Source organism: Meles meles, chromosome 7, assembly GCF_922984935.1.
Source record: "Meles meles chromosome 7, mMelMel3.1 paternal haplotype, whole genome shotgun sequence".
Lineage (NCBI taxonomy): Eukaryota > Metazoa > Chordata > Mammalia > Carnivora > Mustelidae > Meles > Meles meles.
The window spans coordinates 47,056,574-47,078,958 of NC_060072.1; the positions used below are offsets into that span (position 1 = coordinate 47,056,574).

The 22,385-nt window shown below is 40.9% G+C and overlaps 1 protein-coding gene across 1 annotated transcript in view; it reads left to right on the forward strand.

The window, feature by feature from the left end:
- Nucleotides 1-22,385, forward strand: part of PTPRR (protein tyrosine phosphatase receptor type R) — a 234,200-nt gene that overhangs the window by 204,663 nt on the left and 7,152 nt on the right. The window contains 3 exon segments of the mRNA XM_046013982.1: nt 6,184-6,294; nt 7,645-7,802; nt 11,758-11,871. Coding sequence (XP_045869938.1) covers nt 6,184-6,294; nt 7,645-7,802; nt 11,758-11,871 — 383 coding nt within the window.

Consider the following 22,385-nt stretch of genomic DNA (forward strand, 5'->3'; position numbering starts at 1 on the left):
ATTGTTGTAGCCTGCTTTACTTCTAACTATAGTTAGAAACCCTCTTGTTTGGCACAATTAGCAAAAAAAGTTAGTGGGAAAAAACCACAAAAACAACAACAGGACTCTAATGCTTTATTTTATCTTAAGACATGTGCATTTGTTCACACTACAATTTTTCATTTTTTTTCATAGGACTCTGTTTGTTTGGTTTTGTTGTGTTAGTCCGAGGCTAGAGTTCTAGATCATACAGCTTATGTAAATCATGCCCTTTATACATCAAGTCAAGATTTATTTTAAATTTATAAAATCATACATAAATCAAAATTGCCCATTTCAGTTTCTTTATAATGGGAGAGAACACAGGAAAGTTTGTAAAGGAATTATGCATGCAGAGTCCTGCGTAGATTTTTAAAATTTGCTCTAACTTTTATCATTGTCACCTGTACCTGATTTGACTACAGTTTTTTCTACTGAGTCCTTTTTTTCCCAGTGAAAAACTTATTTAACTTGTACAATTATTTCCTAGAACAATTCCCTTTTTCTCTGCACCTTCCTGTTTCATTAATTTATGTAGAATTAAATTACCAGGCTTCGCTAATGAGTTACAATTGCCATAAGAAGATTTGACTGTGAGTTCCCACTGGGGAACACGTACAGCTCGGCAGATAGTGACAGAGGTACTGAGCTGAGTAGGAGAGTGGCCTGAGAATATTGTGTTGCATGAGCACCAGCCTCCTTCACACAAGGAAGGAAAGCCTCTGGTTAATACCATGGCAAAGTAGGGTTGTTTCAGAGACAATGGATATCAAAGATAGAAAGTTAAATTTTTTTAAATGATATTGGCATTGAGAGTTTTAGTTCCCAAGGGAATTTTCCCAGAGCCCCCTACCAGAACACCTGAACTTCCGTTTCCTCTGCTGCCACATGATAAATAATAATAATAATAATGATAATAATGATAATTGTGTACCCGGCATACCTAATTCAAATGATTGTGGAAGGGATTAAGTGATATGTTGGTGAAGGTACTTGTAATAATAAATTGCTGCACCTGCGTTGGTAATATTTAGTTGGTAATAAATCGCTGCACCTGCGTTGGTAATATTTAGTTGGTAATATTTAGTTGGAATATTTAAATGTTGGAACATTTAGTAATGAAAGTTACTATACTAACTGTAGGCAATCTGACCCATCCTATACCTCTCACATGCTAACCCAAATGAAACTGACCGTCTTCTGTTTATTTTAGAGCCTCTGTCTATGTGGTGACACATGTCTTTAGCTCAGAGAGCAATATCTTTTCTATTTTAAACACATAGAATTCAAAAAGAAAGTAACTTAAAAATAGATTTTTTTTTCCAGGCAACTAAACTACTAGCTGGACCTCCTTCCTCCCTGTACACAAATAGCCCCAATGTGGTGGAAGTGAGAGGGACGGTCAAAGCAAAAAAAAAAAATGAAAGATCAAAAAAAATAGGAGTTTGCATTGCTTTGCAATAATAAGCCACTAATAATGAAGAACTGGTTGATGACCAGAATCTTTACCATCAGGGTTCACTGATTACTTGTTTGTACAAGAAACACATGAGCCTCTGAAAACCTCTTTTTCCTCCAAATTATGAATTTTTGGAATTAATAGATAATTTCGCTGGAAGGATCAGCCCAGCTAGCAAAGAATAGTGATAATTTGGGGTTATATTCTGCGAGATAGCATGCTTTTTTGAATTGCCTACAATTAGTGGGGTTTCACAATATTATCTATAAGAGAGCATTTTCCTTCCTTGCATTTTCTGCCTTTCAGATCATTGTTAGCGCCTCAATAAAGAACCCCTAAAAAGCTGTTCACAAAAATAATTCGAACAAGAACTTGTGCTCTTTAAACAACTGTATTTGCAGCTCTCCCCCACCTCACATTCAAAAGTACCCACACTTATCTGGTCTCTTTTTCTATGTGCTCCTAAAAGGGGGAAAAATGTATTCAGTGTGTAAAAATAAGCTATTGTATCTCGGAAAGGAGATGGGATGCTAATTAAGGGTTGTTTGAATGAACAAGTCACATTGCATTGTCTACTGGGAGCCTACTGCCAATTGCATTTTTGGTAAAGAGTCAAGAAAAACATTCAAGAGGGCCCCGGCAAGCTTGAGAGAGAACCGAGCCGCGCTTCCATTTATCAAGTAGGTGCACAAGCCTGTTCCAGTATTGTCAAGAGTCAGGCTTTGAGCTCCTGCCTTGCAGCTTTTTCCTACCGGTTTCAAGAGCCACCTTCCCAAAGAGGGGCCTGCTGCTCCGGGGCTCATCGGAACAATGGGGCACGTATGCCAGACTGCTAGACTGCTGAATGCCTCTTTCTTTGTTCAATACCTTTTTCAAGATTCTTTGTCACTCTTCTTGAATTCATCCAGGAGGCATGGGTTTTAAGATACACAATAGCTCGGGTCTCACAGCGAAATAATTGATGCTTCATTGAAAGAAACCAGGCAAATTGGTTAGTATGATTCTCTTTAACAAACCTGGGAAATTTGAGACACTTGGCACTGGTAAATGAGGAGAGAAATAAATTGCTTTATTTGTAAAAGGTTTCTTTTCTTAATGTTAATGTTATGTCAGCCAGAGTTATGCCTTCAGCCTGATTGCCTGCCGGTCTTGGGTGTGGGGTGGCATGTAAATAGAGGTGAAAATGATTTACTTTGTTTGGAAAAGGACCAGGAACTCAGAGGATGCAAATGTGTTTTTATTGTAATGGATGAAAGAAACAGGGATTTCATCCTGGCTCCAGAATGTGGGGGGAGCTAGTAGTTAGCATGATAGACTCCCGGAGATATGTTTCTGATACTTTACATGTCTTTTCCATCAGTTCTGTACGTATGTGATTCTTTCTTTTGCTGCTCTTTTGAATCTGTAAGTTCTGAATTTTTTCCAAGTGTGGTCCTATGCCTTTGACCTTGGATGTCAAAAAACAAGTGTCCTAAGGACTAAAAGGTCTTGACCGCAGGCAATTTCTCTCTAAATGTGAAGGAATTTCTCTATAAATGTGCATGTGTGTTTGCAAGAAAATGATAAGTTCTATTTAAGCAATATTTCTAGAGTTAACATTGCTTCTCTAGGCACTTGAAATAAAACATCAGTTTTCACACTTCCCTTAATCATTGAGATATGTAGTCAGAATTCATAGGGGTTTTTTGTAGCTGTTTAAAACGCAAAATAATACATGTTATGAGCCTGTATGTATGCTTGAATCTCATTTTGTATTTTTCTTTTAATAATGTAGCTTGGAGGGGCGCCTGGGTGGCTCAGTGGGTTAAAGCCTCTGCCTTCGGCTCAGGTCATGATTCCAGGGTCCTGGGATTGAGCCCCACATAGGGCTCTCTGCTCAGCAGGGAGCCTGCTTCCTCCTCTCTCTCTCTCTGCCTGCCTCTCTGCCTACTTGTGATTTCTGTCTGTCAAATAAAAAAAAAATAATAATGTAGCTTGGATATAATAATTATACAATATTAAATGTATGATCTAATGTATAATGAAGTAATGATTGAATCATTTAGCTAAAAAAACTAAAATTAGAACAACGAGAAGAAGAACAATGTGTTTTAAATGCTTACTGTATGTCTGGATTTGTCCTGAGTGCTTTTCATGTAGTAAGTGATGAGTTAACTAGGCCACAGAGAATAAGTGTCTTTCTTACAGATTCTCAGCTAATCATAAGTGGCAAAACCAGAATTTGGACCTATGTTCTATAGCTCCAAAGCCTGCACCTTAACTACCACGTTAATAATGCCACGGTTGCAATATAATTATTATTCTTATTAAATCCTTCAAAGAGGATCCGCTATAAACATTTTTTTAATAATTTTGTTATACATTTATTTTAATTGACTCTCAGTGAAAAGACCATCATCAGTCCTGAAAAATGTCATACCATAGGTGTGTTAATGGTCATTACATCCTCTTTACCTACTAGGGAACCTTCGTTCTGTGGCATCTAACACATTACAGATTTATTAGATGTTTCAACTGGATGGAGCAGGGAAATGTGACTTAGCCCAGTCATTGTAAAAAAAATTCCTTTTATTCCATTACATGATAAAGTCTAATACTTGGATTTTTTAATTTCTTAATTCTTAATTCTCACTTGAGTTCTTCATTTCAGGGTTTTTTTTTTTCTTTTTCTTTTTCTTTTTAAATTAAATTTAATTTTTTTTCAGTGTTCCAAAATTCATTGTTTTTGCACCACACCCAGTGCTCCATGCAATATATGCCCTCCATAATGCCTACCACCAGGCTCACCCATCCTCCCAGTCCCCGCCCCTCCAAAATTCTCGGTTTGTTTCTCAGAGTTCCTTTCATGGTTCTTCTCCCCCTCCGATTTCTCCCAACTCACTTCTCTCCATCTTCCAGTGTCCTCCGTGTTATTCCTTAAGCTCCACAAGTAAGTGAAACCATATGATAATTGACTCTTTCTGCTTGACTTATTTCACTCAGCATAATCTCTTCCAGTCCCATCCATGTTGATACAAAAGTTGGGTACTCATCATTTCTGATGGAGGCATAATACTCCATTGTGTATATGGACCATATCTTCTTTATCCATTTGTCTGTTGAAGGGCATCTTGGTTCTTTCCACAGTTTGGTGACTGTGGCCATTGCTGCTATGAACACTGGAGTACATATGGCCCCTCTTTTGACCACATCTGTATATTTGGGGTAAATACCCAGTAGTGCAATTGCAGGGTCATAGGGAAGCTCTATTTTTTTTTTTTTTTTTAGATTTTATTTATTTATTTGACACAGAGAGAGCACAAGAAGGCAGAGAGGCAGGCAAAGAGAGAGGAAGGGAAGCAGGCTCTCCGCTGAGCAGAGAGCCCGATGTGGGACTCAATCCCAGGACCCTGAGATCATGACCTGAGCTGAAGGCAGCGGCTTAACCCACTGAGCCACCCAGGCGCCCCTCTATTTTTTTTTTTTTAAAGATTTTATTTATTTATTTATTTGACAGACAGAGATCACAGGTAGGCAGAGAAGCAGGCAGAGAGAGAGGAAGAAGCAGGCTCCCTGCTAAGCAGAGAGCCCGATGCGGGGCTCGATCCCAGGACTCTGGGATCATGACCTGAGCCGAAGGCAGAGGCTTCAACTCACTGAGCCACCCAGGTGCCCCTCTATTTTTAATTTCTTAAGGAGTCCCCACACTTTTCCAAAGTGGCTGCACCAACTTGCATTCCCACCAACAGTATAAGAAGGTTCCCCTTTCTCCACATCCTCTCCAACACTTGTTTACTGTCTTGTTAATTTTGGCCATTTTGGCCATTCTAACTGGTATAAGGTGGTATCTCAGTGTGATTTTGATTTGAATTTCCCTGATGGCTAGTGATGATAAACATATTTTCATGTGTCTATTAGCCATTTGTATGTCTTCTTTGGAGAAGTGTCTGTTCATGTGTTCTGCCCATTTTTTGACGTGATTATCTGTTTCATGTGTGTTGAGTTTGAGGAGTTCTTTGTAGATCTTGGATATCAGCCCTTTGTCTGTAGTGTCATTTGCGAATATCTTCTCCCATTCCGTGGGTTGCCTCTTTGTTTTGTTGAGTGTTTCCTTTGCTGTGCAGAAGCTTTTGATCTTGATGAAGTCCTAAAAGTTCATTTTGTTTCCTTTGCTTTGGAGATATATCTTGAAAGAAGTTGTAGTGGTCAATGCCGAAGAGGTTACTGCTTATGTTCTCCTCTAGGATTTTGATGGATTCCTGTTGCACATTGAGGTCTTTCATCCATTTCGAGTTTATCTTTTTGTGTGGTATAAGAGAATGGTCGAGTTTCATTCTTCTACATATAGCTGTCCAATTTTCCCAGCACCATTTATTGAAGAGACTGTCTTTTTTCCACTGAATATTTTTTTCCTGTTTTGTAAGATTATTCATTTCAGATTTTGGGAAATTTTTCCCCCTTTTTTATGGGATTAGTAGCAATAGTGTTTGACAGGCACATGTAAAAATTGATACTTCATTTTATTGAGATATAATTTACATACCATAAAAGTCAATTGTTTAATATGTATAATTCAGTGGTTTTTAGTACCTTTCTAGCCTTGTAAAATCAATACTTATGTTTTTAGAATTAATCAAATAAAAACTATTGAGACACTTCAATGAAAAGTACTCAAAGGCCAGTGAAATCATTACTATCTGCTGTGTTCTTTTTTTCTCCTCTTCCAGAAATGTGTGCTTTACTGGCCAGAAAAGAGAGGAATATATGGGAAAGTTGAGGTTCTGGTCATCAACGTAAATGAATGTGACAACTACACTGTTCGGAACCTTGTCTTAAAGGTAAGATTATGTAGCCGTCTCTATCTACAAAGTGGATGATATGACAGGATTACATTTCTCCTCTGAAATTATTTATCCTAAGAAGTACTACAGATTCAATTTAAAAAAATGTCAAAATCAAAGAGAAATGATAATTATCCCCACATGTATTTCTTTGTCGTCAGCTACTCTTAGTATGTGGAATAATTAATTTAATACAAGTAGGCATTAAGGAAATTCACTAAGTAGGATGTTGTGATCTTCTAATTTCTATAAGCAAAACATTCCTGATTTAACCTTTCAAATGCCTTTAACTAAAGGTTTATACTGGAGATTTCACCACGATTTGGGGGAGTGTTGTTTTTTGGTTGTTGTTGTTATTGTTTTTTTTAATGTGCCTTTGGTTTAAGAGCTTTTAGTAAAGCCTGGAAACCGTGAAAGAGAAAATCTGTGTTTGTGGGTGGCTGTGGGAGGCAAGACAAGCCTGAAGTGTTGATGAGATCTTCCCAAACGTGGAGTTACAGTAATTTATGGGGACTTTCCCCAGACCACATTACATCATACAAAAGTTATCTTATTGAAATCACCGGCAGCAGATTCAAGGAACATTGCCATGGTATTATTTTTGCTTCTAGAGAACAATCATCTCAAAGATCTCAACCCCGTCTAGAGCCTCACTGCTGGAACAGAAGCATCACAGAGAGGAGAGGCAGAGCTTCACTGAGGGTTTTAGAGAGAAATTCAAGATAGGAAGGCACCTTTTTCAACACATACCCTCGAGTGCCCACTCCGTGTTGGGCCCCCCACACTGGGCACTGGGTTACTTGGTGATGTGCATGGACCCTCCCTCAAAGCTTGTCTCATTTAGTGACCCCTTTCTTATAGCTCCTTTACTCCTGGGACTCCTCACTGCTGCTATAAACTGCAATTTGGGATGAATGTAGAAAGTCAAGTGTAGGGGCCAAGTATAAAATCAAGTGTTCCTAGGTGGGTTCATATGTTTATCATCGCTTGTCAAGAATGTTCAAAGAGCAGGAAGCACACTGTATTCCAATTCCCTCTTGGCTTCCTTTGTGACGGCCGTTCTGTTTATTACAATAAATCACAAACGTGTAGATAGTGTAGGTTTCACATGCCTTTTCAGTTGTAAATATCTATTTCTCATTGAATAGAGGCAAGATCTCATCATATGTATAGTCTTGTTTTCTCAAGGTAGAAAAGGGTGCTTCAGCAATCTCCTAGATGTCTTTTTTCCATCCAGAAGTAAGTTGCCAGCAAACTGGGAGTGATAGAAGGCATTCGGTATTGTGGTTTGGATGACTTTCAGTTCCACAAGTAAATGAGGCATTTGGTGGCTCTTGCTATTTTCAGCAAGGAAGTCACACCCAGCATGTGAAGCATTACTGGTACACCTCATGGCCCGATCACAAGACTCCGGACAGTGCTCAACCTCTTCTACAGCTCATGCTGGATGTCGAAGAAGACAGACTTGCTTCCATGGGCCGGGGGCCTGTGGTTGTCCACTGCAGGTAAGGGATGAGCTGTCCTTCCTGCCGAAGCAACAGTCCATCCTCCGTAAAGCCATTGAACGGGAGGAGGCGGGGTAGTGCTTCCTGGTTGTGACTCTGTTGGTAAATTCAATATTTACGAAATTGGCTCACTTCCTCATATTTGATTTTTGATTGAGATGCTACTTTGTAGAAATGAGGTCGGGTAGTTTCAGGTCATTTCAGCAAACAATGATAACACAGTAGAGAAAACAGCACTTTTACATTAATGGCTCAGGGAACAGGAGACTTTTTTCAGCCCTCGACCTTGAAACATACATCAATTTGTTTAGTCTCTTCAGGCTCTTTGATGGGAGGAATGGTACGTTTTTAAAAAATTGTCAATGGCTTTTTTATTGAACCATACTTGAATGGTATCTTGAGATGGTATCTTGAGAACGTATTATTATATCAAACGTCGTAAAAACCAGTCAGCTATTTTGAAAGTGATTTCATTAAAAAAAAAAAAAGGGTGGAAATAAATTTATGAAGGGGGAAGTGGGGAAGTGGTAGTTCGCCAAAAGGAGAACAAAGTGTAGTTACCAGAACGTGGGGTATTGGAGGTTAGGCAGATAAAAGCCACAGATGTCCGAGGTGAGTCCCTTCCTTAACATCTAGCTTAAAACTCTCCTCTCACAACCGATACCTCCTTCCCCTTTCCCTTTTATTGTGCCCAAACGAAAGCAAATCACTTTAAAGTAATTTACATAAGCAGCCATTTATTTATTCTTTGTACTTTGTCAAAGTAATTTATGTTGCTTTGTTTAAACTCATAAGGCTTGCACGATAGCTTTTGATGATATTTGTAACAAATAAAATATAATTAACATTGTAACTTTAGCCTCCTTCTTCCTTGAACCTTTGTGGTTTAATTAAGAGTAAAATTCACTGTATATCTCTATATCCAAAGGAGTCATTATCCAGTTTCTAGAATTAGGCCTTATCCTAAACTTTGCCTGGGGGTGAGGAAAGACAGCCTAATGGGTCATGTTTTAGGGCTGGAACTGTCCTCCACCCAAAATCATAAAACACTCAGGATATCTAAAATGAACGAGCTGTTTCCCCTATAAAACTAGTTCCCCTGCTGATGACTATTTCTAAGAATAAGAGCAGCTTTTTTCCAAGCACTCAACATCTAATGTTGACAGTTATCTTTGGCCCTTCTCTCAACTCCAGCCTCAGTATCTAATCAGTCACCAGATTGGCTTTCCCTTCAAAGCTTCTCCCATAATCATCACTTCCTGTCCAACCACGCAAGTTCAGGCCCTAATGACCTCATCCGTGTATTTTAGAAGTAGTCGGCTAATTGCACAAACACACCCCACTTCCCCGTGCCCCACCCGCAGCGCAACCTACCCCATCCACTTATCTTGCCTAATGTTCCCAAAATCCTCCTTCATCATTTGGAATTCCTCCTCGGCACTTCTCAATGGCACCCCATTGCCTAGAGCAAAAGATCTTAACCCTGGGCCTATGGATAAACTACAGGGGTCATTGAAGTCCTAAGTTTTATCAAATTCTCAACAACAACAACAACAGCAAAAAGGAAAGCACAACTGTTTTAGAGGACAAAGTCCAAACCTCTTAGCTTCCCCTGTAAGATCCTTTTAGGCCCAGTGTGCTTACCCAGTCTTGTTTCCCACCATTTCTCTAAGGTAACTTTCCCTTCAGGCCAAGCTCATCTAGTCACTACTGCACATCATAGATTCAGCTCTGCAGCAATTCTTTCTTTACACTGTTCTCATACATGCAACATTCCCTCTCATTCACGATGACCAAAATGCCCGTCATTTAGGGTACAGTTCAAATCCTCTCTCTTTAGTGAAACAAACTCTTTACAGACTCTTCAACTAAAAGGGACCCCTTGCATCTCTGAATTCCTCTGCACTCCCATTCAGTAAGAAACAAGTGCAAAGAGACACCTGGGTGGCTCAGGTGGTTAAGTATCTGCCTTTTGGCTCAGATCCTGAACTCCAGGTCCCTGGATGGAGCCCTGCATCAGCTCATGCTCTGCGAGGTGGAAAGTCTGCTTTTCTCGCCACGTTTGTGCTCTCTCTGTCTCTCAAATGAATACATAAAATCTTAAAAAAAAAAAAAAAAAAAGGAAAGAAACAAGCGCTAGATACAAGAAACAAATGCTATTTGAGTGCCGAGAAGGAAACTATTAATTCAAATCATGAGAACTGAAGAAAGCTTCTAAGAGTTGGAATAATGTCGAGCAGGATCTTAAAAAAATGACCAATGTTTGTGATTTCAAAGGCTGGTAATGAGAGAGTTTCTGATGGAAGGAATATCATTAACACAGAAAGGAAAGTTGGAAAATGAAAGCCATTTTTTGCAGTGATTCATGTAGATGACAAAAATGGCACAAAGGATACAAGGAGGACAGTAGAAAGACCAAAAGCTTGAAAGTTAGTCCCATTCATATTACACAAGGTCACGGACACCGTAGAGGAGAGCTCAGACACTACCCATAACTACTGGGAGGCATCTACAGTCTTTGAGTAGAGAGTAATATGATCAGATCCCCATTTTAGAAAGATGAACCTAGCAGCTGTGTATATCGTGAATTAGTCCAGGAAGAGACTCAAGACTTGGCAACCATAATGAGATCACTGCTAACCATGAAGTAAGGAGATGTCGAAAACGTGAGCACAGTTTATAGAAAAGAAAGCATGGATCCCAGAAGCTTCAGTAGAGGTGGAAAATATAAGAATTCGTAACAGATTGGATGTGGGAGGTGAAAGGGGGGAGATGTTGGAGATGGCTCCAAGATTTCTAGGCTGGAAAACTTGTGGCTAACTGGTAATGCCATTGACGGAAAAGATAATTAATTCTGTTTTAGATACACTGAATTTAGATACATTGAACTGAAGCCAGTGCAAAATAGTAACAGCAAGAGTTCCAGCTAAGAGATAGAATGCTAATCTCGAGTTTAGAAGAAACTTAGGGAATTTAGATGGAAATTTGAGAGAAATTTGCATAAAGGCTATTAGTGATTGAAATTGCTGAGGGGTGGGAGGAGAGGGAGAGGGAGGAGGGATGGGGAGGGAGAGTTAAAAGGCTTGTTAGGGTGATGACTTACCATCCTGGGCAGATGAATGAGCAAACCCCTCCAGGACTCCTGGATGGATAGGATAGCATTTCTATTCAACTATCACCTGGATATCAATGACTCAGAAACTTGTGCCTCTGGCCACATCCTTCTCCCAAACCCAGCTGAATCTTCAGTCCCTCACTGGAATCTTCAACACCAGTATATCCGAAAACAACCTGCCCCGCACCCAAATCAGCCCTTCTTCTAGAATTCTCCCTTTGTCTCATAGGCAGTACCTTTCTTCCCATCCCCCAGATTCACATTTGTGATGTATCTAAGTCTTTCTCCTCCTTTCTAGTGCCTATACCTTCCCTAAATTAGGTCTGCATTATTCTTTGTAGAATAATTACAGTGGCTTTTTCTCTTTTCTCCCTCCACCCACTCTGTCTGCGGCAAGTAACTCAATGACGTATAGCAGTTTAAGTGCTGCTCTGGGCCAGGTGTGTCATCTGGGCTTGAGAGCTTTTGTCACTGTTGTTGCTAAGCCTGGCTTGCTGTTTCGGAATTAGATGTACCCTTTTGAAAGACTATCTTTTTCCCTTGGGGAGGTGTTGGGGGGAGGTGGGTGAGATAGGCGATGGGGGTTAAGGAGTATGCTGGTCGCGAGGAGCACTGGGTGTTGTATGGAATTGTCCAATCTCTATCTTGTACCCCGGAGATGAATATCATACTGGAATTAAAATTTTCAAAAACCCAATGAATTCTGGAACACTGAAAAGAAATTTTAAAACTAAATAAAAATCAAAAAAATTTTTTCAAAAACCTAAATAAGTAAATAAAAGAATATATTCTATGTTTTCTACTTTTCCTCTACTTTTTTATTCTTTCTTTTCTTTCCAGTGCAGGGATAGGTAGAACGGGGTGTTTTATTGCTACATCCATTGGCTGTCAACAGTTGAAAGAAGAAGGAGTTGTCGATGCGCTAAGCATTGTCTGCCAGCTTCGTGTGGACAGGTGAGTGTCTGCGGGACTGGGGACCAGAGATGTCACACCAGAGCGCCATGATACGATCAGCCTGACTTCATAACCCTCGCGGGCTCCAAAGTCTTAAATCTCGAGAGAGATCTGTGTAAAATGCTGAGGTATATCTTACATTTAAAAAGCCATTAAAGAAAGTGTTGTTTGCAACACCGACCACCAAAAATGCAAAACCAGGAGCACCTGGGTGGCTCAGTTGGTTAAGTGTCAGCCTTCAGCTCAGGTCATGGTCTCAGGGTCCTGAGATTGAGCCCCGAATCAGGCTCCCTGCTCAGCAAGGAGGATGCTTCTCCCTCCTGCTCTGCCCTCCCCCAACTCCACTCTCCACTCGTGTGAAGAGAGAGAGCATGTGCTCTCTCTCTCAAGTAAATAAATAAAATCTTTTTTAAAAAAAGAGTACAAAACCAAAAGCTTATGTTTAATCCCTCCTCATCTCTAATATAGGTTATTTAAGGTGATGCTGTTCCCTCTTTGTCTTACACCCTCTTCTTTTTTATTTACTCTGCATTTTCATATGACTTCGCTGAATCATTCACTTTAGGATCTTGATTGTATAAAATGAGGCATATGTCACACTAACAAGAGTCATCTTTTTTTTTTTAATCTACTTCTTTTAATTGGGAAAGATGCGCAAAACAAAATTTACTATCTTAACCATTGTTAACAGTATAGTTCAGTTTCGTAGTGTTAAGTATCTTCACGCATTGTGTGGCCAGTCTCCAGAGCTCCTTTCATCTGGCAAAACTCTGTTCCCTTTAAACAACTTCCTATTCCCTCCGACCCCCAGGACCCTGGGATTTTCCCTCACATAATATCCTCAAGATTCGTCCATGTGGTGGCATGTGTCAGACTGTCCTTACTTTTTAAGGCTGAATAATATTCCCTTTGTGTATAGATCACATTTTTTTAATCCCTTCATCCATCAGTAGATAACTTGGTTGCTTCCACCTTTTGGCTATGGTGAATAATCCCATCATGCTTGTGGGCGTACAAACAGCAGTCCAGATCCTTTTAGATATATACCCAGAAAGATTGTTGGATCATACATGAATTCGCTCTAATTTTTTGAGGAACTGCCATGCTGCCTTCCACAGTAGGGCACAAGGGTTCCAAGTCCACTATACCTTTGCCAACACTTGTTATTTTGTGTTTGTTGTTGTTGTTTAATGGTAGCCGTCCTAATGGGTGTGAGGTGGAAGAGTTGTTTTCATGCAGAGATGGTTCCATCATCTTTGTGATGATCTGTGTTGAAAACAAAGCAAACCAGAAACTTCTCGTCTTCCCTCCTCCACAACTAAACCTCTCAGTTGAGTCGGTGATGGAGAAAGTAAACAGATGCTCTTTGAAAACAGGCACAGGAAAAGATGCTGCATCCTCATTACTGGGCAGCCAGCCTCTCTGCTCTGCAATTCAGGAGTTTTTTGGAAAGGCTGAAATAGTGGGTTCTCTTCTTTCATTCAAGCAGCAAATGGTTATTAATTGCCTCCTATGCCCAAGGCATTGTTCTGGACGCTACAAGTATAGCACTGAACAAGATGAGTGAGTCTTGGCTCTCCCAGGGTTTACATGCTCATGCAGAGAGAGAGAAACAGACAGATAATTAAAAAGGAAAGAAGAAAGCAGGATAATTTCAGACACAGATAAATGCTATGGAGTGAGAAAACAAGGAGGCCATGGGAGCTGAATCTTTGGGACTTCAGCCCTGGAGCCCAAAGATTCCAAAAAGTGTAGATGGTTACCCTTAAAGATTCATCCAACAAATATTTATTGAGCACCTACTATGTGCTACATCCTGGGGTTTCAATAAAAGAGACACAGGATTGGTCTAAAAATTCAGTTCATCTCTATTCTTTCATATATGCCACTTAGAACAGGATCTGTCACATAGGAAACCTTCCGTTAATGTGTACCGCGTTCTTATTGTCTTTGTTGTTATTAAAATTACCAACACATTTTCTCCTATCTCTAAAAATTAAACTTTCAAATCCCTCTGTCCAGATGAGGCCTTCCTTTCCCTGACCCTGCTGTCCTTTCTCTTCTTCAGGAACGGCTTCTAAGTCTTTGTCGGTGTATCTTCCGTCTCTTTTTCTCTCAGTTTTGACTGGCTTCGCAGCGGCTGTTCATTGCCGTAGTTACCCCAGTGGCCTCTGGGAACACAGGGCCTGGGTGAGCCTCATGGCGGCTTCCCTTTCCTGGTTGTGTGGACTTCAGCAAGTTCTAAGACACCCCCATGTCCAGGCTTTCTTGGCTGGAATATGGAAGTCATACTTGTCTCTACTTGCTATTGTTGTAAGGAGGAAGAGATAATCTATAAATTCCTGCACACAGTAAACATGCGGTCAAGTTTACCCACTGTTTTTTTTTTTTTTCAATATATGTAGCAAGAAACCTAAACACGCATATACAAACTGGAAGCAATACGTATTCTTATATGTACCTCTCGAGGCTACGGCAGTAGGGAGATGAGATGACCTCCAGGACATACTTAGTAGAACGCTCAGCCCGTGTTTCTAATACTCTCTCTACCCCTCTCACTTCTCCTCTTCTCATACCCCACATATAACTGCTTCCAAAAATATTTCTTTCTGTACATAAGATCACCTCCAGTGATCTCTTCTCCTTCTCCTATAATTACTGTCCTAGTGTCCTTCCATCCAGGACTGTCTGTCTGTCCTGCAGGAATAGGGTCTGGATTTTCACCCCAGACGCCGGGCCTCCCTTCACCCGGAAGTGGAGCTTGCGTCAGAGGGTAAAGGACCGCACAGAGTCAGCCTGGACCTGCTCCCACAGTGACCTCGATCTCCCCTTCTTTGTGCTTCCATACACAAGCCTCCTGCACAGGACCCCAAACTCCTCGAGGACTTTGGTCCATACCCCTGAGCCCTGCTCTCTTATAGTGAGTGCTGAAACTCCACGAGCGCCAGGCCCCTCCGTGGTCTAGGCTCACCCCGAACCGGATGACCAACAACATCCCTGACCCTATTTGGAACAACACCTAGGAAAAAAATGGGTTTGGTTTGCTCATTTTTTTTTTTTTTTTGGCTCTTTAATTCTTCAGTCTTGCCTGTTCACCCTCCCCCCATCTCCCACCTCCCCCACCTGCTCTTACAGCCTGACGCCCACCTTGGCTTCCCCTTCCCAGCCACATTCCCCTGTCAGGTCTGCCAGATTGTCCCCTAGCTCTGAATGGAATTACAAATACATTTTTTAAGCCATATCACAATGCCACCTCTATCAGCTCCTTCCTTCCTACAGCAAACGGTCAGATATTTTAGCCTTGGCCTTCCATCACCACCAAGGTCTCCCCACAAGGCTTGTCTTTTTATTCCCGATAGGATCTCCAAAACATATCAAAACTTCTCTGCTGATCTGACGGCTCCCTACCCCCCCTGGATTTGAATTACTGCCAAGATGTGTCTGGAAATCATTTTCACTGAGTCATTAATCAACATCTCTTCTACATACATTCTTTCTGAGCAGCTGCTTCTGTTGTTTATGAAGTGGATCCTCTCTTTAAAACCTTCCTTGAAAGGGCTTTCCTTTGCCTGCCTGCCTTCACGGGATCAACACAGATTTTTTTTTTTTTTTTTTTTTTTTTTTTTTTGGTCTCTTCCTTCTGCTATGCACTCCCCCTAGGTATTACGAAAAGCAAGACAGAAAAACTTCCTCCTTTCCTTCACCTCATCCAGCTTCTCTTCCCCTAGGCTTCTTGCCTCTTGCTTCAGTTTCTAATTTTTTTTCCTGTCATATTTCACTGTGAAAATTCCAGTGTGTAAGTGATTGCTGCCTTTGACCACATCCTCAACTCATGCCAGTAAAAGAAAACAGGCCCCAGAAAATCTGATCACCCACCTCTCTGCTCTTGTAACTTATTCATTCTTCATTAGTTCTTCAGACCTTATCCCTAGCCCTAGTCCCTGTCGTCACCCTCAGTCCTGGATCTGTCTTCGGACATTCCAGAATTCAGTATTGACACCTGGAAGTTGATTTCATAATCATGGTCTCCCTGCTGTGGCCTTTAAAGCACATGTCTCACAAGTCCCATTTAACTCCCAAAATGAACCCAAAAGTAGGAACAGAGGTGTTCTTTGGCTCTGTTTGTTTTAATAAGGAAACAAAGAATTTAGGATCACCAAGGAACTTGTCCAAGATCATGTAGCTAAAAAGCTGGCAAAGTAGACCTCTTTGGAACCCAGGACTTACAATTCTTAACCCAAAGAGTGTGGTCATCACAGATGAAAGTAAACAGTCTTTCCGAATATGTTTATTGCAAAACTGCTTGACAGACATATCTTTTTGTTAATGCTTTGCCCATTTAAAAAATGCAATGACACCATAATTTTTAAAAAATATTGCCAAGTATGAATGAGAGCTGTTTCATGAAGAGACAGAGTGATACTGTCAGCAGTTGCCTTAAGAATATCATTTGAGGAACATAGCAAGATGCCTCATCCCAAAATATCTGTCTATGGAGGCTGCCTAAAATATCCGCGTATGGTGAATGTCTGAAATACTGCTATTAGAGAGCCAATCCTTGACGAAAAGGATCATTCTCGTTTAAAGTTCATTGAACGCGGAGATAGAAGGTGAAGGCAACACCTTATACTTTCTCAGCTATTAACTCTTTAGCCTAAACAGGTGATCTGTCCCTTTCGGTTAGAGTGGGGAGGCTAGAGCGAATGAAACTCCATGCATTAGGAATACATTCGGAACTTGGGTCTTGACAAAGGGGACTTGAAGAGGGGGCCCCAAAGTTGTGCACCCCTGAAACACTGCAAGGACTGGTAGAGAGCCGAGGGCAGTGGGAAGGTGAGGGGCGTGGAGAGGAAGCAGAAGAGCTCTAACAAGGATTCCTTGGGTGAGATGAGCTACTAGGGCCCAGTGCAATATGAAAATGTGGGGCCCCTGTTAAAAAAAATTAAGTATTTCAAGATAGTGACAGCAGAGCATTAACCCAAGGACAAGGTCCTTCTTAGCACGAGGGAGGGGGCTAGTGTGACCCAGCCCATCACAAGCCCATGAAGCTGACCTTGAGGTGGGATGTTTTTAGGATGAGTGTTTGTATATGGGCCTGATTCCTGTGTCGTGTGTCCTGTGGGCGGGCACCCAACGTCTCTGCTTAGAGCAGTGCTCCTGAATCATGTGCGCATGTATTCATTCAACAAACATTTCCTAAATGCTTATTACTGTACATGCATCAGGCACCTCGGCATAGAAAGATGGATTCCTTGGGGCACCTGGGTGGCTCAGTGGTTAAACATCTGCCTTCAGCTCAGGTCATGATCCCAGGACCCTGGGATCGAGCCCTGCTTTGGGCTCCCTGCTCAGCGGGAAGCCTGCTTCTCCCTCTCCCATTCCCCCTGCTTGTGTGCCCTCTCGCTGTCTCTCTCTCTCTGTCAAATAAATAAATAAAATCTTTAAAATAAAAAACCTGATTCCAAATCATAATAATAAATTACAATGCCCAATTACTATTATTCAACATGACAAAAGCAGACAATTTTTACTCAGATCACAAATCTGCATTTTAGCAATAAATTCAGATGGTCTGGTTTAGAGATGAGTATTATGCTGAATGGATGTTTCCATTGTAACAACAATGACAAGGCCATTTGGTGGATTCCTCATTCTCTGGCAACATGTTATTTTTATTGGCTTTAGGGCAACTTCTATTAATAGAGGCTACAGTTCTCACTGTAGATCCACGAGTCTGTGATTCTCTTTTTAATAATACTTTTGAGCATATTTTGAACTAAATTAGGATTTCTTTTTTTCCAAGTAGGAGTTCAAATTCAGTGCAAGGCACCCACAAGTGTTTTATTTAGAAGTGCATTAAAGGGGGCACCTGGGTGGCTCAGTGGATTAAGCCGCTGCCTTCGGCTCAGGTCATGATCTCAGGGTCCTGGGATCAAGCCCCGCATCGGGCTCTCTGCTCCGCAGGGAGCCTGCTTCCTCCTCTCTCTCTGCCTTCCTCTCTGCCTACTTGTGATCTCTCTCTCTCTGTCAATTAAATAAATAAAATCTTAAAAAAAAAAAAAAGAAGTGCATTAAAGGATCATTCCTTCATTCCCATAGCTTTCATTTTTAATTAAAAGATGAAGTAGGGGGGCGCCTGGGTGGCTCAGTGGTTTAAGTCTCTGCCTTCAGCTCAGGTCATGATCTCAGGGTCCTGGGATCGAGCCCCGCATCGGGCTCTCTGCTCAGTGGGGAGCCTGTTTCTCCCTCTCTCTCTGCCTGCCTCTCTGCCTACTTGTGACCTCTCTCTCTGTCAAATAAATAAATAAAATATTTTTTTAAAAAAAGATGAAGTAGGTAGCAGGCAGTTGGGATCAAGCAGCTGGCTGGTGGGACTAGGAAGCAGGCAGCCACTAGATTACAAAGTACTGGAGGTCGCTGGACCAGAGGTCAAAAAGCTTGGTGCTAATCCTGGCTGTGCCTTAAGTCCATGTGTGACTCCATTCTAGGCCTTCTGTTTACATATGTAAGAGGGGAAATGGGGCATATCTGTGGTCCCCCAACCTCTTCTGGTATGAGGACCCCCTTTTTTAAGAGTAAAATATTTTATGGACTTCAACTTGATAACTGTATTTTGAAGCCATGAACACTTATAAATTAACTTTCATTCTGTGATTCAAAACAGTACCTACGTGCATTTGAAAATGAGCGATGCATATGTGTGTGTATTTATTTGGTCTATTGATAAGACTAGGAGCACAGGTGGATTCGAGGACCCCTCCAATAAGATGTGTTTTCCATCTTGGGCTTCAGTGATTGGAAAGTGATCATCTGACTCTCTAAACCCTTTCTCAGTTATTGTGTTCTTTGAGTCTTTGAACTTTATTTCTGTAGAGAACAATGGAATGGCAATAACAGACAATCAAAGCACTTGCCAGACACCTACTAGGAAAGGTTTAAAAGAGATCTGGTTGAGGTGGCTCAAATGTTAAGCGTCTGCCTTCAGCTCAGGTCATGATCCCAGGGTCCTGGGATCAAGCCCTGCATTGGGCCCCCTGCTCAGCGGAGAGACTGCTTTCCCTCTCCTAGTCCCCCTGCTTGTGTTCCTCCTCTCACTGTGTCTCTCTGTCAAGTAAATAAATAAAATCTTAAAAAAGAAGTGGGGGGGATCTTGTCGAATATACAAGTCTCTCATTCTTCAGGGGGAATCCAACGCCTAAAAGGACTGAATGATGTGTCCAAAGTCACATAATGAATTTTGACTCTCTGGGAGTTCTTTAGACATTCTGAACTGAATTTCCAGTTTTGCTCTAATGAGATTGACTAAATTCTGAATTTGTTTCGTTCCCAAAACACTGTTGTTTTCTGGAGTAGGAGACTGAATTCGGTTACATACAGTTTGAGAGGAGGTTCCCATTCTAGCCCTGCCTTTGACAATGACCCTGAACTAGTTGTTGTATAAACCAGGGAAAATGGCTTATCTCTGGTGGTTTCAGCTTAGACTATTATTAATAGCTGAATATGATAAATACAATGATCTTTCTATTGGCCAGCATGACAAAAAGGGATATTTTGTCCAGTCATGTTTTCCTATTAATGGAAGGTAACCATACATACATAGGTCAACAGTTTTCAAGAATTATGGTGAAAAAAAAAAAGGACTTATAGATTGCCACTAAACTGAACCCAGTGTAATCATGTTTTATTACTGAGACCTTTCATACCTGGCTTAAATCTTCTAATCTTTTTCTTTTTTTAATTCATTTATTTTAGAGAGAGAAAGCACACAGCAGGGAGGGGCAGAATGAGGGAGAGAGAGTCTCAAGCAGACTCTGCATTGAACATGGAGCCCGACCGGGGGGCTCAATCTCATGACCCTGAGATCACGACCTGAGCTGAAACCAAGAATCTAGGATACTTAGCAACTGCATCACCCGGGAGTTCCTTAAATCTCTTAATCTTAAACATCACCACATTGTTATGACTATCCCATCTAACTAATAACCCTTATTGCTGTTCAAGCAAAACCAATGAGCTTTTACCGTATTTAGCTCCTGCTACAAAAGAATCATTTAGGCTTCTGTGTGCCAGGATTTTGCAGTATGAAATAGTGACAGAAAGTCATTTATACACTGAATATGAAAGATACACCTGTCCCTTTGAAAAATAATAATAATCCATCATAATTAAAATGGCCCAGAAAACTAAAAAAATGCCTTCCACGCACATAGAGAATGACTAAAGAACAATATGTGGCCATCAGAAGACATCTAGGCAGGGATGAAAGAAATGCATTCCCTGGGAGGTTGACCTAGGACAATTTCTTCCCATCAAATTTCTTTTAATCTTGCTTGGCACCTTTGGACCCTGGAAGAACTTAAAAACAGAATTTGGGAAGTGAAGCACATAAAATACTATGCAGTCCCAAGGCTTTTTTCTTCCCTTTTTTTTTTTTCTTCCCCAGAAACAGGAAACAATCTGTCTAATCCTCCTTCTAGAGAGTCACTGGTGAAATCTGCTGTTGTCTTTGTACATCCTTACCTTGGAGGCCTAAATTGGAATTACATCCAAAGACCTTGCTTGTGGCTTCCCAGACAGGATAGAAAAATGCTTCCAATGTGCGTCATATCATTGTTTAAATGTTTTGATTAATCACTCCAGTGTGATGATTTCTCTCTCTCTTTTTTTTAACTATAACAATCCAAGAGGAGGCATATGTAAGCCATCAGTTTTCTAGGCTAATATGTGTCCCCAAAGTATACTTTGTTTCCAAAACGTGTTTAAAATAATTCCAAAGCTAAAATTTCCACCTGTTGGTATAATTTTTATCAGCTCTACCCTTAACATTTATCCATATCTCTCTGCATTCCCAACTCATTGCAAAGATCCCCTTAATTAGTGAATTCCAAAGATCTCATTTGAAGATCATAAATTAAACATTTTGGTTTCCTTCTTTTAAAGGAAACTTAAGAATAAAGCCCCAGAAATTGATATGGACGTATTTGCTTGACATCACAGTTCCTGACACCATAACAAGAGGTCCTCTTATAAAACAGATCATGCCAAATGAATCTCCCAAGTGGTTGCCAGGACAACCTTTTCCTTCTTCTCAACTTGGAGTTAATTGAGTGTTAACCTGGGTGTTCAGAAGAAAACTGGTTAATTTTCACGGGAAAAAAAAATGGAATTCAAAGTATGCTAGAGTAGTGAATTTTAATTGGATTATCATTGGATCTGTCTGGCTTTTATGTCCTACAAATACTGTGGAACACAGCTATTCCAGAGAAAGTGTCTGTGTTCAGAGTACCTGGGCACAATGAGTCAGAACACTTATGTTTAAATTCTCCCTCTTTCATATGACATCTATATAAAGACCTGGGGAAAACCTTTGCTCAAGACACCTGAGTTACAGCGACAGACATTAGCCTGGCTTGACTCACGCCCAAGCTGTCGAAGCTTTACCCAGGAGGCACATTAACATCCACACCTTTTGTTCTAAATTTACTGTACCAAACTTTACCAAAAGAATTCCAGATTCAAAAATAATAAAAAGCCAAGGAGCGTAAGTTCCATTGTTAGCCCAGAAGTGAGTCACCGCTGTAGAATTTCTTCTGTCTACTGATTAGACCGGATACAGGCTGGGCGGGGCAGCAGGAAAGGCTGTTGCTGTCTGTATGTGTGAGTTAATAGTCACAAAAGGTCACAATTTTAACATGTTAAAAACCAAATCTCTCTCCTGGGCATCTGGAGGGCTTTTTTCAACACACCCTCGCAAGTAGCGAAAGGAAAAAACTACATTTCTTTTCCTTCTAACGTGAGTCCACCCCCAGCTGACATAGCTACGTGCTTCCCGGCATGGAGACAGAAGACACTGATTTTTTTGTGTGTTTGGTCAGGCTAATGTGATAGGAGATATCTGACACTTCTAGAAGGACGGTCTATCCGAATCCTCTCTGGCCTCGCCGAATAGTGTGTTCATATTCTGTGGCCACCGAGAAATCAGAGCCTTGCAGCCAACACCTGTGTTGCAACCAACACAGGGCAGAATTAGGGTGAGCAAAAAAACTTACCATCCACAGCACGGCACTTTCTGGAAGTGAAGGGTGGCTCTATTAATAGTTACACAGGAAGACAAGAGTGAAGCAGGACTGTCCCAAACAAATCAGGTGTGTGATCATTCTAGGCATCATGTTAGCCAAACACTTACCAAAAGAATAAGAAAAAAAAATGTGTAGTATTTATGTAAGTACTCACTGCATAACAATCACTATGCTACGCATTTTACAGATTCTCATTTCAATCTTGCGAAACTTGGGAGGCTCGGTCAGTTAATGTCTGACTCAATTTTGGCTCAGGTCATGATCTCAGGATCATGAGATCAGTTGAGCCCCACATCCGGCTCCACGCTGAGCAAGGAGCCTGCTTAAGGTTCTCTCTCCTTCTCTCTCTGCCCTTCCCCACTCACGTGAGCACTCTCTCTCTCTCTAAATAAAAAAATTAAAAATACATACTAATTTTAAAAAAACTTTTTTAAA